At 44.2% G+C, this 16,809-nt stretch overlaps 1 protein-coding gene across 11 annotated transcripts in view; it reads left to right on the forward strand.

Annotated features, from left to right (window-relative positions):
• Nucleotides 1–16,809, forward strand: part of LOC132107837 (neurobeachin-like) — a 275,916-nt gene that overhangs the window by 96,972 nt on the left and 162,135 nt on the right. For all 11 annotated transcript variants that reach the window (XM_059514113.1, XM_059514115.1, XM_059514114.1 and 8 more), the window contains exons 14-17: nt 10,425–10,504; nt 11,900–11,962; nt 16,018–16,115; nt 16,655–16,747. In XM_059514113.1, the coding sequence (XP_059370096.1) occupies nt 10,425–10,504; nt 11,900–11,962; nt 16,018–16,115; nt 16,655–16,747 (334 nt within the window). The remainder of the gene's footprint in view (nt 1–10,424; nt 10,505–11,899; nt 11,963–16,017; nt 16,116–16,654; nt 16,748–16,809) is intronic.

A 16,809-nucleotide genomic window follows, 5' to 3' on the forward strand; every position in this document is an offset into this window, starting at 1 on the left:
TCACTTTTTTATTCCTAATAGTCATTGGTTAAGGTGTTTTTGAGGCTTCCAGGTGCTGGAAAGACACTTACAGCAATTCAGATTGTCTCATGCTGTCTATTTTTGTAGAAGCCAAGTAGTAAATAATTATTTCAGACAGAGTTTCACGTGGAGGTTAAGATGTTGTAAATTACATGAGTTCATGTGTCAGAAACATATTTTTCTTTATAATACAAGTTAATACAAATGAACCATCTATGGCAGTAAATATTTTTTTGTTGTTGTTGTTGTTGTTGTTGAAAGAAGTATCTTATTCTCTGTAAGGATGCATTTATTTAAATAAAAATACAGCAAAACACTAATGCTGTTTGTTTTTCATTTGAATATATTTTAAAACGTAATGTATTCCTGTAATGCAAAGCTGAATTTTTAGCATCATTACTTCAGTCCTTCAGAAAGATCCTTCAGAAATCATTCTAATATGCTGCTAAAGAAAGAATTCTTATTATTGTATTATTATTGAAAACATTATTATTATTTTTGTATTATTATTAGTGCTGTCAAACGATTAATCGTGATTAATCGTATCAAAGATAAAAGTTATGTAAAATATGTGTGTATATTTATTATATATATATATAAATACACACATATACAGAATATATTTTGAAAGGTTTACATATATATATTTAATATAGAAATATAACATGTTTCTTAAATATATATATGCTATTTTGTATTTATATATACATAATAAATATACATATACATATATTATGTAAACTTTTATTTTGGATGCAATTCATCGTCATTAATTGTTTGACAGTACTAATTATTATTGATAAGAGTTGTGCTAAAAAATGTTTTAATTTTATATATATATAAAATATATATATATATATATATATATATATATATGTACATTGTGTGTGTGTGTGTGTCTATATATATATGTATATATAGATACACACACACACATGAAAAAATCATATAAATTATTTATAAAATACATAATATCTCATAAAATCTATGTTCTTTATATACACGCATACACAAACAAAAATCATATAAATTATTTATAAAATACATAAAATCTGTATTATGTACAAAGAGATTTACACACACATAAAATATTACTTAAAAACATGATTAAGGCATATTTTCTTTGGGGGAGAAAAATCTATCCAAAATTCATATAGCATAAAACAACAATAATTTCAAAATAAGATAATATAACAAAATATCTAAAGATCATAACATGACTGTACACACACACACACACACAAACACAAGTGCAGAAGATGAAGGACTATCTTATCTTGAAAAGCAGCTGGTGCTGAGATTAATACACCATCATGAACCTCTAAACCCCTGTGACACAAAAAGAAACACTCAAACACGTTTGGCAATCACGCCAGGTGAAGAGGTCTGAGAGCAGCTCTCCTAAACTATGGAAAAGTATTTGTCTCTGGTTGCCAAGTAGGTAATTCTCTGTGGCAGTCCACATTGATTTATTCTTCATTTGTCAAACTCTGCAGTCTTTTCCCACAAAGGAATGGGTTATAGAGAAAGCAGTATAACATAATGAAGTGTTCAATTACTGCAACAAAGACTTCTGTTTTACATTGGAGTAACATCAGCTAACCACAAACCTTTCTCTCTCACACACTCTCTCTATCTCTGTAAAAGCAAGCAAGACCTCACAAATTAAAGTCATGCATCACTCTTGCCTATTGTTTTCAGCATCACAGACAGTCTTTCCTCAGCAGTGTCTTGAGGAACATAGAAAGACTCCCTCAAGAAGCATCAAGCACACAGGCGAACAATCTTTTTGTGTATACTGTACTTAACTTTAGTTCCTTTTCAGGAACTCGAGCTGCGTCGAAACGCTTTTGGGGAACGTCCCTGACGAGACCGACTCTGAATATCGTGTGCAATCAGTCCATCGGAAAGGCGTGACGTCACGGGCGGGGTGACGTAGCGACCAGGAAGCTATAAAAGCACGTGCCGTGCAGCTGGCTTCAGCTTCGAATCTGTCAGCAAGCGCTCTGTGTGTGCATGTGCAAAAGTCTGTCTGTTGGTCCTATTTATTGTTGTCTGTCCCTTAGCTTAAAAAGATCGCTAAAACAGCTACAATATGCCTAAACAAAAGCAAAAGACCAAACATTTGAAGGGCGATTCCAAGCCGCGTTACAGACTGTGTGTTCCTCCCTGCACTCGCTACATTACGAGTGGGGATACACACAGGCTGTGCGTGGCTTGCCTGGGATCGAAGCACGCTGAGTCGGCTCTCGAGGGGGCCGACTGCCCGCATTGTGATCGTTTGCCAATGCGGACGCTTCGATCCCGGAGGGCTCTCTTCGAGGAGGGAGCCTTCACCAGCGTTCCTCGCGGTGCTGGCCCCGCTTCTGCCGAGGCAGAGCGGCTGCTGCACTCGTGGGGTTCGCAGGTGGATCTGTCAGAAGGAATGGAGACGGGCCAGTCCTTATCTCCTTCCTCATCTGCCAGATCCGGCGCCCAAACCCTGGGTTCGGAAGCACGCTCGTCGGTTTCTTCCCCCCAGGGTGAGGGATCAGCTCTTCACCTCTCGTCCTCCGAGGAGGTCGATGTGGAGACTGTTGCTGGGGATTCGCCACCCCTGTCGCCCCAGTATGAGGAGCTGTTGGAGGTGGTCACGCGGGCAGTAGATAAATTAAAAATTGACTGGCCTGCTGAAAAACAGACTGAGCCGCAGGGAAGCAAATTAGACGAACGCTTTCTGCGGCCGAAGCAACCACCTCCACGTCGGAGCCTTCCATATTTTCCCGATCTCCATGACGAGTTATCGAGATCGTGGAAACACCCGTATTCGACCCGCCTCTTTGGCCCCGATTCACTATACTATGGCAACGTGATGGGGCTGGGAGAGCGTGGTTATAGAGCGATGCCACGGGCTGAACAGACGCTCGCGAGCTATCTGTCACCCGGTTCGGCCTCGTCTCTAAAGGCTCCGACATTGCCCACTAAGCCGCTTCGAGTTACATCATCGCTAGTGGGCAAAGGTTATGTGGCAGCAGGTCAGGCTGGGGCGTGCCTTCATACTATGGCAGTCCTGCAAGCTTATCAGGCTGACCTGCTGAGAGATATCGATGAGGGGGAGGGGATTAAGTCTGAGGAGATTGAAGAACTCAGGAAGACCGCTGATCTCTCCCTCCGCGCCACTAAGGAGACCGCTCGCGCAATTGGGCGGTCTATGGCAGCTTTAGTGGCCGCGGAGAGGCATTTGTGGCTGACCCTGTCAGAAATTAAAGAACGGGACAGGGTCTGCCTCCTGGACGCCCCGCTTCAAGCCTCGGGCCTGTTCGGCGACACAGTTAATACTGTCGTCGACAGGTTCCAGGAGGCGCACAAGCAGGCGGCGGCGTTCCAGAGTTTCCTCCCTCGTCGCTCTCGTGGTACATCTGGGCGGGAGATGACCACGCCACATACCGGCTCCTCACACCGGGTAGCGCAAAAACAGAGCGTCGCCACTCGTGCTCCCCCACGTCGGGACCGAGGGCAACGACGCTCTGAGTCGGGGGCTTCTAGGGCGAAAGCCGATTTAAGATCTGTCATCGAAGCCCGGAAGTCCTCGACGAAACGATCCTGACGCCAGGATCCAGAGGGTAGCCCCTGCTGGGGTAGAGCGCGGTTCACCTCATTACACGGTGCCCGTCTCACCTCAGTACCCTCAGGAGGTCGGTCTGCCAACCCTGCCAGAGTTTCAGGGCGCAGCGGCCTCCAGCGAGCACCACTCCCAGTTACTTCCGCCCGTGACCGTAGCGGAGCTGGGATGCTCGCCGCCCCTTCGGGGGCCTCTTACACCAGAGGTCAGTCTCGAGAGACTGATTCCCTTAGTAGATTATTTAGCAGCGTGGAAGCTACTGCCAAATGTATCTCAATGGGTCCTGCTTACAATAGAAAGAGGCTATTGCATTCAGTTCGGTCATCCACCACCGAAGTTCAACGGGGTTACACCGACTGTGGTCGGCCCCCAGCAGGCTCTGGTTATGGAACAAGAAGTGAATACCCTATTAAGGAAGGAGGCCATCGAGGTGGTCCCTCCTCTAGACAGGGAATCCGGATTTTACAGCCGGTATTTCATAGTTCCAAAGAAGGATGGGGGGTTGCGTCCGATCCTGGACTTGCGTCTCCTGAACCGCTCAGTTATGTCACTGAAGTTCAAGATGCTCACTGTCAACCAGGTTGTAGCTCAAATCAGATCCGAGGACTGGTTTGTCACAATAGATCTCAAAGATGCATACTTCCACATATCCATCCTTCCACAACACAGGAAGTTTCTGAGGTTCGCTTTCGGGGGCAAAGCTTATCAATATCGAGTACTTCCCTTTGGCCTCGCACTCTCACCCCGCACGTTCACGAAATGTATGGATGCGGCTCTGGTATCCCTCCGTATGCAGGGCATCCGCATTCTGAACTATATCGACGATTGGTTGATCCTAGCTCAATCAGAGCAGATGGCGGCTCGACATCGAGATGTCGTCCTCGCACACATGGGGGAGCTGGGTTTGAGACTAAACGCCAAGAAGAGTGTACTTTCTCCAGTTCAGAGAACCACCTATCTAGGCGTAGTGTGGAATTCGACCACGATGCAGGCACGTTTGTCTCCTGCTCGGATCGAGTCGATCCTCACATCAGTCGAGAGAGTCAAAGAAGGCCAGTCACTCACTGTCAAACAATTCCAGAGATTGTTAGGGCTGATGGCAGCTGCGTCCAACGTGATACCTTTTGGCCTGCTGTACATGAGACCCCTACAGTGGTGGCTCAAGTCCAAGGGTTTTTCCCCGAGGGGAAATCCACGTCGAGTTATCAAGGTCACGCGGCGGTGCCTTCGTGCCTTAGACATGTGGAGGAAACCTTGGTTCTTGAATCAGGGCCCGGTGCTGGGAGTTCCTTGTCGCCGTGTAACGCTAGCGACAGATGCGTCCCTCACCGGTTGGGGTGCGGTCATGTGTGGCCACCCTGCCCGCGGTCTGTGGAGTGGTCGCCATCTAACATGGCACATCAATTGCCTAGAGATACTAGCGGTCTATCGAGCATTGAAATATTTCCTCCCGGACCTGAGAGGTCACCATGTGTTGGTGCGCACCGACAACACATCAGTGGTCTCTTATATCAATCACCAGGGGGGTCTGCGTTCGCGCCCCTTGTACAAGCTGGCACACCAGATCCTTCTGTGGTCCCAGGGCAGGCTCCTCTCGATCAGAGCAGCGTATATTCCTGGGAGATTGAATGTGGGAGCAGACATACTGTTGAGACAGGGGCCGAGGCCCGGGGAATGGATGCTTCACCCCGAGGTGGTGAAGCAGATATGGAGAGTATTTGGTACAGCTCAGGTGGACCTCTTTGCGACTCAGGAGACATCGCAATGTCCCCTCTGGTTCTCTCTAGTTCATCCAGCTCCTCTGGGACTGGACGCTATGGTACAGACCTGGCCGAGGCTTCGTCTGTACGCTTTTCCCCCTATCGCTCTGCTCCCGGGAGTTCTGGCGAGAGTACGCCGGGACGGGGCCCGTCTACTACTAGTAGCCCCGTTCTGGCCGGGCCGAGTATGGTTCTCAGATCTAGTCTCGCTCCTCGACGGCTCTCCGTGGGAGATACCGATCAGGACAGACCTACTCTCACAGGCGCAGGGCACGATAATTCACCCTCGCCCGGAGTTGTGGAGGCTGTGGGTGTGGCCCCTGAGGGGGCACAGCTGTTAGCAGCCGGTCTCTCAACCGAGGTTGTTGAGACCCTACTCCAATCCAGAGCTCCCTCTACGAGGAAACTGTACGCCCTGAAGTGGAAGCTCTTCACTTCATGGTGCAGAGACCGCCAGCTTGACCCAGCAGACTGCCCAGTTGGTACAGTTCTGGAGTTTTTACAAGCCAGGCTCTCTGCGGGGTTATCCCACTCCACCTTAAAGGTTTACGTGGCGGCCATAGCTGCTTTCCACGTCCCTTTCAATGGTCAGTCAGTGGGTAGACACCCCCTAGTTACACGTTTCCTCCGCGGTGCGCTGAGGCTGAGACCTCCAGTACGATCCCGTGTTCCCCCCTGGGATTTGGTTGTGGTTCTAGAGGCTCTTTGTAAAGCTCCATTCGAGCCAATACAAGATATCTCAGATAGACATCTGACACTTAAAACTGCCCTATTACTGGCAATCACCTCACTAAAGAGAGTTGGAGATCTTCAGGCCCTTTCGGTGGCCCCTACCTACTTAGACTTTGCCCCTGGTATGGCCAAAGCATTTTTATACCCTCGAGCGGGTTACGTTCCGAAGGTTCCCTCTGTTACACCACAGCCTATCGTACTGCAGGCCTTCTGTCCTCCTCCCTTTCGGGAGCACGACCAAGAGAAGCTAAACTGTATGTGTCCAGTGCGAGCACTGGACGCATACGTCCACAGAGCTGCCCTGTGGAGAAAATCAGACCAATTGCTTGTTTGCTACGGTCCTTCTAACAAGGGTTCTCCTGCCACCAAGCAGACCCTTAGTCGTTGGATAGTCGAGGCTATCAACCTCTCCTATGAGTCCTCTGGTCTTCCCCCCCCTTTGGGGGCCAAGGCTCACTCTACTCGGAGTATGGCGGCCTCCAAGGCCTTCTCAGCAGGTGTGTCCCTCTTGGACATCTGCAACGCTGCGGGGTGGTCCACGCCCTCCACATTTGTCCGATTTTACGATCTTGACATGCGAGCCACGCCGGGCTCTTCTGTCCTCTCGTCTTAGCTGTGCTCTTTTGACTACACACTAGGCAGGGATTTGGAAGTCTGGCAGCGTTGGCACATCGTTCCCCAAAAGCGTTTCGACGCAGCTCGAGTTCCTGAAAAGGAACGTCCCAAGGTTACGTATGTAACCCTAGTTCCTTGAAGGAACGAGACGCTGCGTCGCAGAGCCATACTCCCGGCACCCCTGCCGGCGCTTGCTTCCCTACTCGAAGCTGAAGCCAGCTGCACGGCACGTGCTTTTATAGCTTCCTGGTCGCTACGTCACCCCGCCCGTGACGTCACGCCTTTCCGATGGACTGATTGCACACGATATTCAGAGTCGGTCTCGTCAGGGACGTTCCCCAAAAGCGTTTCGACGCAGCGTCTCGTTCCTTCAAGGAACTAGGGTTACATACGTAACCTTGGGACGTTCTTGCATATAACAAACCTCAGTACTCAAGACAGTGATAGAGCTGTCTGTAGATATCTGTGCCATTAAATTGAATGTGTTGTTGTATTGGATTAATAGTTGTAAACATGTTGACAGATTAACTAACTTTCACTAACTAGCGCTTTGAGTTTCAGTTCAAACTGATGCTTTTTTATGACTAAAGTTGACCTGAAAGAGAAAATAGACTGTAGAGGAAGTTAAAAACAGTTGACGTTATGCCTCAGGCCATCCAAGATGTAGATGAGTTTGTTTCTTCATTGAAACAGATTCTGAGAGATTGAGCATACACACATGCTCACACTGATGGATCATCTGCAGTGAATGGGTGCCGTCAGAATGAGAGTCCAAACAGATGATAAAAACATCACAATTATCCACAATTAATCCACATGACTCCAGTCCATCAATTAACATTTTGTGAAGCAAGACATTGTGTCTTGGTAGCATTTGTTAACTTTGTAACTGTTGCTTCCAGCTGAACTACGTCCCCTATCCATAATTTTGCTTTCTGCAGTGAAAAAGTTATCTAGTCTGAATTAAGAGAGATAAGCACAAAACAAGCTCTGTATACAAATCCAGTCTGACGAAACTCTAAACAAATATGTCATTGGATTTGATGTACAGGGAATGGACTTTTTCACTGAAGGAATCGTTATGGATTCCTTATTATAGATTATGGTATTTTGGCCCAAAGCTACAGATTAAAGCTAAAAGACCTTAATAATGGATATATATATATATATATATATATATATATATATATATATATATATATATCAAACACACAGCTGTCCACTTCACAAGACATTAACTGATAGTATCATGTGGATTACTTGTGGATTCTTTGGACTTTAGTTCTAACGGCACCCATTCACTACAGTGGATCCATTGGTGACCAAGTGTTATAAAGCTAAATTTCTCCAAATCTGTTCCTGTGAACTACTCAACATCATGCATGGCCTGAGGGTCAGAAACTTTTCAGCAAATTTTCATTTTTGGATCAACTACTACGACTCACTATAGCGCCCTCTTTGGTAATTTAAAAAAATATATTTATTTTATTTTTTTTTGTGCACATGGTTAATCACCTTTGTTAATGTTTAGCTGGTCAAAACCCAAGTCCAGTTCTGCTGCGAGAAAGCTTTGTGTAAAACTCCAGGGGCTGAATAAATTCTGCTCCTTTTGGCTTCATTTCCCCATTTTCCTGGCTTTAGAAGATAAGCCGTAGTATGACTCCAAACCCAATTACAGCATATTTACTGTGGCCTGCATTAATATTTACACCCTCTGAAGGGATCGTTTTTAATTTCACTTCTGTATGTGTCCTGCAGATCCATTTTGATATGAAGCTTTCACATATAGTGCTGTTTGGGCCAATCTTAAGGATAGTGCACTTCGTAGGGGGGATGTGAGAGTACATATGCATTGATTATCTGTTTGACACCATGCCAGATTCATTACTCTTTGCAAACAAGAGACAGCATTTGCAGTGCGTGTTCATATTCACAATCAATTAAATGGTTCAGGAAGAAGTCTTATTAAGTAAAAGAGATATCAGTCATTCTATTGATTTGTCTAGTTTTTTTTTTTTTAATCATGATTTTGATCTTCTAATGAGATCCAGTAGACAGGCAAATTAATAATAATAATAATAAAAAATTCCCTTTGTTTTGATCAATTTTGAGATAAACTTGGCACCAATTTATGGACAGTTGTTCTAAAGTCACTTAGATTGCAGATTTTGGTGTTCACTAATAAAATTACGTGTTTAATATTAGCTTTAATGCGGGTTTAGAAATAATTTGTTTGGGAAATGATTGATGAAAAATTTTATTGACGTTTTTGTCATCGGCATTGAAGACAATGGATAAATATGTATTTCGACAATAACTAAAACCTGCTTAAGCTGAACACTGGTAAACTGAGCTACAGTAGCGATGCATAAATGCATATTACTGTATGCAAACGAGATTAATCAGCTGCATCCACAACATATATTATGTTGCACAATGAAGCTAATACATGGAATTACATTTTAGATGTGTCAGTAACATTGTGAATATGCTGCAATATTGTAAACAGTCTCTTAAAAAAAAAAAAAAAAACAGCAGTCTACAAAAGGATGGATAATTCACTTCTAAAAATAGCTAAAACTTCAATATACTTATATGACAAATAATACTTATATTCATCTATTATTTTAGGGCCATTTAGGATGTTTTCAAAACATGTATTTTGCTAATCTTACCTGTCTAATATATGTTTGAATTATTTATTTATGTATTTATTTTTTACAGGATAAAAACTGAACATTTGTTTGGGTGACAAATTGCTGTTGCCCAAGGTTTTATATTTTATTTTGTGCATAGTAGTCAACAAAAATTGTAAAAATAAATAAATAAATAAATAAAACACTATAAAATGATTATGATGGAATATTTACATTTAAAACACGTTTGTCAAAAAAAAAAAACTAGGATTGAATCAAAATAAATTTGTATATAATCTGCTTATTGAATGACTGTTTAAATTGTTTAATATTTGCGTTAATAATGAATACATATTTAGCAGAATTTTTAATTAGTAACTGGACTGCTTCCGTTTATTCAGAAATATATAGTGAAGCAAAATCTGAACATGTTGATCTTTATTTTGAGGTAAATGGTTAAAACTGCTCTAGTTGCTTAAATTTTGCTTTACAGTTCTTGATGAATGAAACCTTAAGAGACATGTAATTTCTCTCAAAATTGCTGGTCGCTGCTGTCAAATGAATAGGGAAAGAGACATCTTAAATGAAGCAGAGCTGATCATTTCAGACAGTGTAGTAATGAATGATTGGTGGTGATCAGACTTCCCAAGATGAATGTGTGAACATGACAGCTAATCAATTTGTGTTTCATTTTATATCAATGCTCAGGCCATTCCCAGTAAAACAGCAAATGAAAAGCTGTCACACATGCACACTGTGCTCAAAAGGAGCTCTAGGAGGATGAGAGAGCATCACAGATGTTACTGAAATGAACTGTGGCCTGTTGAACTCTAGCTGTCTTCCCATCTGGAGTTAATAAGGGCTTGGCTTTTCTTCTGAGAACTCTGACCTCTGTAAAGCTCTTCTCGGCTGCCAGAAGCTGCTGTCCATGTCGCAGCTCTCCACTGACACTCTTTGACACTATTGCTATTAATTTAAGGCCAATATCTGTGAAACATACAATTTTTGAGATGTAGTGTAGTTTGTTGTAACAGTTCCTCTATGACTTTGTGTTTGCAGATGGTCCTCGGCCCTCACAGAAAGAGATCACCTCCCTCAGAGCCTTCATGCTGCTCTTCCTCAAACAGCTCATACTGAAGGTGAGCAGCATTTATATCTATCTATCTATCTATCTAGCTTTAAAGCTACTTTAAACTTCAAACTGCTAACCGTCAAACTTTTAAAAACGTTTAAGATTATATATATGATAGATAGATAGATAAAATGCATAATTTTCATATATATATATATATATATATATATATTGTGACGAGTCAGCTGCCTCCTCCCTGATTGTCACCGGCACCCCGTCCTAAATCGCCGCCCTTCACCAGGCTCCCGACTGGAGTGGTTGTGTGAGAGGAGGGGCGCTGGACGAGTCAGGGCTGGCGGCGTGTGATGGGGCACACCTGAAGGAAATGAAGCCTCATCACCGCCGCTGTTTAAAAGCCCAACGCGCCTCTCCTCGGGAGACCGGTCTCTTCCCCGTGCATGCACACTGGTGTCTTCGTGGGTCCAGGATGGGTGCGTTGAGGGACTCCCGCGCCACCTGAGACGTGAGCTGCCGGACTCGCGATCCAGATGGGAATCGCATCCGTTTACACGGCCGTCGGGCCAGGATGCCGGGCCGTCCATCCCCTGCCAGCGCCACGGCCAACGAGAGAGCCGCCGCCCCTCGCGCCCCGGACCGAAGAGGGGAGCGCGTGCGGCCGCCGGACTCCGCCCCTTACCTGGACCCTTCCTCCATGAACACTGCCTTACCTACACAAACCCCGCAGCACGACGAGGACACCAGATTCCCTGTTTATTTTGGACACTCTTCCCCTTTGGCCACTTTTATCCCCTGTTTTATTTGATTTTCTGTTAATAAAAGCCTCTTCGAGGCCTGACGCCACGCCCACTGTGTCTGTCTTGTGCTCCTCCCGTCACAATATATAATTTTTAATTGTGTGTGCCTGTCACAAATACACGTGTTGATTAAGTACAGAAAACAGCAGCTCTAGGGCTGTAGCTTTGGCAGGTTTTCGTTCTCATTTACCAGCCCCAGCTGTTAACCATTTTCTAACAGGACCGTAGAAAAAAAGAGTACACTTGTTCAGACCAATGCTACCATATCAAGAAATCTGTCGGGTAGCCAAACCACGAGCAAACAACAATTAGCTCTCAAGCTGCCTGTGCTTTTGCAGTAATAGGAAACGTGGACATTTATCAGCACTGCTAGAAACAGACAGTTCATGATGCTTTCCTTATAATAAGAGACAGCTTGTAAAAGTCAGGACCCAAATTTGCTGTGAACAGTAATTTCAGCAAACACAAACAGCCTTACTGAATTTGAACTCGTTGTTATTATGTGTGTTTTCTTTCTATTTATATTTTATAGTCTGTCAGCATGCTGATGGCAGTAGCAGCTTATAAGTGCAGTTGGGTATTTACCAACAGCATATTGCAAAAAGTAGCGTTGCTCAGCATTTTCTTGTTTGTTTTTTATTCTTCAGGACCGAGGTGTTAAAGAAGATGAGCTTCAAAGTATTCTCAACTACCTGCTGACCATGCATGAGGTGAGTCTTTACCGTATTACAGTTCCCTCTCAGGAACTCAAGCTGCGACAAAACGCTATGGGAATGCCTTCAACATGACCACGCTCTGAATCTCGTGTGTTATCAGTCCAATGGATGGGCAGGACGGGCGGGGTGATGTAGAGACCGGGAAGCTTAACAGCATGTGTGGTGTATATAGTGGCAGATTTCTGTCAATCAGCAAGCACTCTGTGTGTGTCATTCTTATTTATTGTTGTCTGTCTCAGTTGCACAAGCATATTATGTCTAATGCTTCTCAAAAGGGCAAGAGCAAGCAGCATTTTAGACTGTTCCTCCCTGCCCATGTTACGGGTGGGGATACACACAGTTTGTGTGTTGTTTGCCTGGGCGTGGAGCTCGTACAGTCAGCTCTCGAGGGGGCTGATTGTGCTTCTTCCCACTGCAAAAGCTACACTCCCGCCGGACACACTTTGAGGAGTGTGTCCGTGTTTGTGGTTCCAGTCCTGCTGCTGCTGAGGCATGGCGGCGATTGAGATCGCACATTAATTTAGTTGACGGGTTGGAGACGGGCTCACCCTTTCTCCTCCCTAGATCTAGCGCTCTCTCTCTCGGGGTTCGGCAGCCCATGCTGCAGTCTCTACCCCCTTTGAGTGAGAGCTAGCAGCTGCAGCTGTCTTTCTCCGTGGAGATTGATATTGTTTGCATATGAGCAGACTGCTCTTGGGTCACGCGTTCTCCCTGCCCTCGCTAAATTCGGGGTTGGGGATCCACGTGATTTGTGTGTAGTCTGTTTTGGAGCAGAGCACGCACAGTTAGCTCTTGAGGGGGCTGGCTGTATTCATTCTGTAAATGTCCCTAAAAAAAGGAACATTACATTGGATGTTTAGGCTGATCTATGGACCGTCATTCTTGCTGGATAGTCTTCGACTAAAACGTCCTGACGCCTAAAGACTTTTGAGATCCGGCACCCTCTAGGGAAAAGTGGTGTACACCTCATTATATGGTGCCCGTTTCTCCCCAGAAACCAATTCTGTTCTCCACCGCCTCATTTCAATGGGGAAGCTTTGCAGTATCTGGTTCTTCTGTTCAGCCTTGCACTCTCACCCCACAGTTTCATGAACGTGTGTAGATGCTGCTCTGGCTTCACTGTGACCCCAGGGCATCCGCATACTGAAGTATATCAACATTTTGTTGATATTAGTTCTATTGGAGCAGAAGGCGGTACAACATTGTGGTGTTGTTCTTGCCCATACGAACGTGCTGGGGTTAAGACTAAATGCCAAGAAAAATGTGCTTTCTCCATTACTGAGAACCACTTATCTGGACGTGGGCTGGGATTTGACCTCGATGCAGGCACTATTGTCTCCTGCTCGGTTCAGTCTGATCCTCACAACAGCCTGCTGTACATGAGACCCCTACAGTGGTGGCCCAAGGCCGAGGGGTTTCTCCATGAGGAAATCCGCTTCGCATGATCAAGGTTACGCAGCTATGCCTTAGTGCCTTAGACATGTGGAGGAAACCTTTGGTTCTTGTCTCAGGGCCTGCTGCTGGGAGCTCCTTGTCACCACTTAACATTGGCAACAGACGCACCCTCACTGGCTGGGGAGTAGTCATGAGTGGCTGCTCATGCAGTGGTTTGTGGAACAGCAGCCATCTCTCATGGCACATCAACTGCCTGGAGATCCTGGCCATGTTTCTAGCATTGAAACTATTTCTCCCATACCTAAGAGATCACTGATGACCACATCGGTGGTCTCTTACATTAACAACCAGGGAGGTCTGCGTTCTTTCCCCCATTGCAGGCTGGCGCACCAGATCCTTGTGTAGTCCCAGGGTCAACTCCTCTCACTGAGAGCAGTTTATATCCCTGGGCATCTCAATATAAGAGAAGGCATCCTGTCAAGGCAGGGCCCAATGCCTGGAAAATGGAAACTTCACCTTGAGGTGGTGAAGCAGGTTTGGAGGTGGATTTGTTGTGACTCAAGAGACCTCACACTGTCCCCTCTGGTTCTCTCTGATGCATCCAGCTCCTGTTGGACTGTACGGTATGGTACAGACTTGGCAGAGGCTTTGTCTGTATGCCTTTTCCCGATTACTTTGCTCCCGGGAATTCTGGAGAGAGTGCGCCGAGATGGGGCAAGTCTTCTATCAGTAGCCCCGTTCTGGCCTGGCTAGTGTATTCACGGACCTATTTTCCCTTCTCAATGGCTCTTCATGGGAGAGTCCCATCAGGAGGGATCTCCTCTCTCAGGTGGGGCCTTACCACAGCTTGGAGTGTTGGAGTTTTGGGTTTTGGCCCCTGAGAGGGCACAGCTCAACTAAGGTTGTTGAGACCATACTGCAGTCCAGAGTTTCCTCCATGAGGAAACTGTACTCCTTGAAGTGAACTTTCACTTCTTGATGTGGCAACTGCCAGCTTGACCCAGTTAACTGCCCAGTTTTTTCAATGCTGTAGTTCTTGCTGGCTGAAGGTTTCCGTGGCAGCCTTAACTGCTTACCACACCCCTCATGGTGGTCGGTCTCTTCGAGAGAGACCCACTAGTTACATGTTTCCCCCACAGTGCGCTTAGGCTGAGGCCTCAGGCCAGAGAAGCTTATGCTAAGTGGTGGATCAGGATGATATTCATAGCTTTGAGTCCGCTGATCTCCCCTCTCTCTCGGGGGCCAAGGCTCACTCCTTCAGAAGTTGGCCTTCAGGATGCTGTGGGATGTCCACCCCACTTACTTTGTCAGGTTCTTACCTGCATTCTGCGCCACTCCTGGCTCCCTTTCTCTCACCTTTGTTGTGCTCTTCCACACTAAACAGGGATTTTTAAGTCTGGCGATGTGGGCTTACTCGTTCCCATAGCATTTCAATGCAGCTTGAGCTCCTGAAGAGGAACGTATCTATGCTACACATATAACCATGATTCCGGCATCCCTGCGAGGGCTTATTTAATTTCCCAGAAGCTGCTGCTTTATCCACCTCACAAGCTTTTAAGCTTCCTGTTCTCTACGTCACCCAGCCCATGACATCTCACCAATCCATTGGCCTGATTACACATGTGATTCAGAGCATGGTCACGCTGAAGGTGTTCCCATAGCGTTTCGATGCAGTGTCTCGTTACCTTGGGGAACCATGGCTACATGCATAACTTAGAGACGTTTTCCCTCGGCAGACTCTTGGAATCTGATATATATCTGTTTTAGAAGATTTCCTTTTTTTATTATGTTTCTAAATGGGCCCAAATTTATGCCACTTAAGGATATTTGACTGTTGAAATGTAAAATCAGTAACCCAATGACTTCCTTTTGCATTCTACAGTACCTTCAATAATGAAAATTAAGCTTCAGGCTTACATCTGAAATCCTATTAGTTATGTTTTCTTTGGTATAGATAGTTTATACAGAACACTCTTTAAAAAAAAGGGTTTATGCAGAACTGTTATTAAATTATAATAATTCAGCTGTTATTGAATTATTAAAAGTGTCAAGTAAATAATTTTGATTCTAATAATTTTTTCCCCTCAACTCATGAAATTAGTGCCTTAGACAATTAAAATTGTGCCTGTGAATGTGTAATTATTTTAAAATCAATAAACTTACTTTTAATTCAAATTAATCAAATTTATTTATTTATTTTAGAACTAAAATAAAACATTATTTTTAGATATTTTCTTAAATGTTTAATTTGGGCCAGATTGTTAAGAAAAATCACCCAACAACCAGACACATACTGTAAAAATTATGTTCTTTTGGACGTTCTATTAATTAAAGAATCCAATTTTTTTTTAATGATTTAAAATTGTAATAATATTAACATTACTGTTTTAACTGAATTTTTCTTCAAATAGATGCAGCCTTGGTATGAGTGTAAGAGTCTTTCAAAAAACGTTAAAAAAAAAAAAATTATATACTCATTTAGTACTGTTTGAGCATCCCAGAACGTTTTTTTTCCATATGCCCATTATTAAGTAGTTTTAAAATGTAGAAAATAGCCCCGTTAAAGAAAATTTATACCTATACAAATGTTTAACTTTGGTTTTGTAGTTGAATAAAATTGAGCATTAAATGCTTATGTGTTTTAATCTGTTCAGGATGAGAACCTCCATGATGTTCTTCAGCTGCTGGTGGCCCTTATGTCTGAGCACCCAGCCTCCATGATTCCCGCATTTGACAAGAGGAACGGCATCCGGTGAGATCTGAGTTCACTCCAGCCTTTTACTCCACACACACACACACACACACACACACACACACACACACACACACACACGCACAGTCAAATTTCATTATATTTCATCTTGTCTGCGATGATGGAGTTTGCCTACATGATAAAATCATGAATTATTCACACGACTCAACATAGGAATTGCGATGATATTTTCATATTTATTTATTTTTTCTGACAAGCAGGATAAAGCTCACACCCTGCATGTCAAGCTAATGAAATATAGATGGATTTGATAGAGTTATTTGCTTTTTGAAGTTTTGGGTTTGGCTTAAAATAACTGATATGACTTTGATGAACAGCTTCATGGTGCTTTACACAATGCCATTTCCTCTTGAGTATTATATTATTATCTGCCAGTTTCTAATTCTTTTAGCAGCAGCCACATTGAAACAGAAAGTGTTTGGCACTTTCCCACTGTTTCTTGGCTTTTGACAAAATGTTAGTGAAATAATTCAGAATATTTCTTTTTTTAGTTCTAATTTAATTTCATTGCTTTTCAGGGTGGTGTACAAACTACTGGCTTCTAAGAGTGAAAGCATCCGAGTTCAGGCTCTGAAAGTTCTGGCATATTTCCTCAAACACTTAGGCCACAAGTGAGTACATCTATTCTTCTCTTTCCCAGAGACATATTTACAATGAAGCCTTCCAAAAGTCA

Source organism: Carassius carassius, chromosome 28, assembly GCF_963082965.1.
Source record: "Carassius carassius chromosome 28, fCarCar2.1, whole genome shotgun sequence".
Classification (NCBI taxonomy): domain Eukaryota; kingdom Metazoa; phylum Chordata; class Actinopteri; order Cypriniformes; family Cyprinidae; genus Carassius; species Carassius carassius.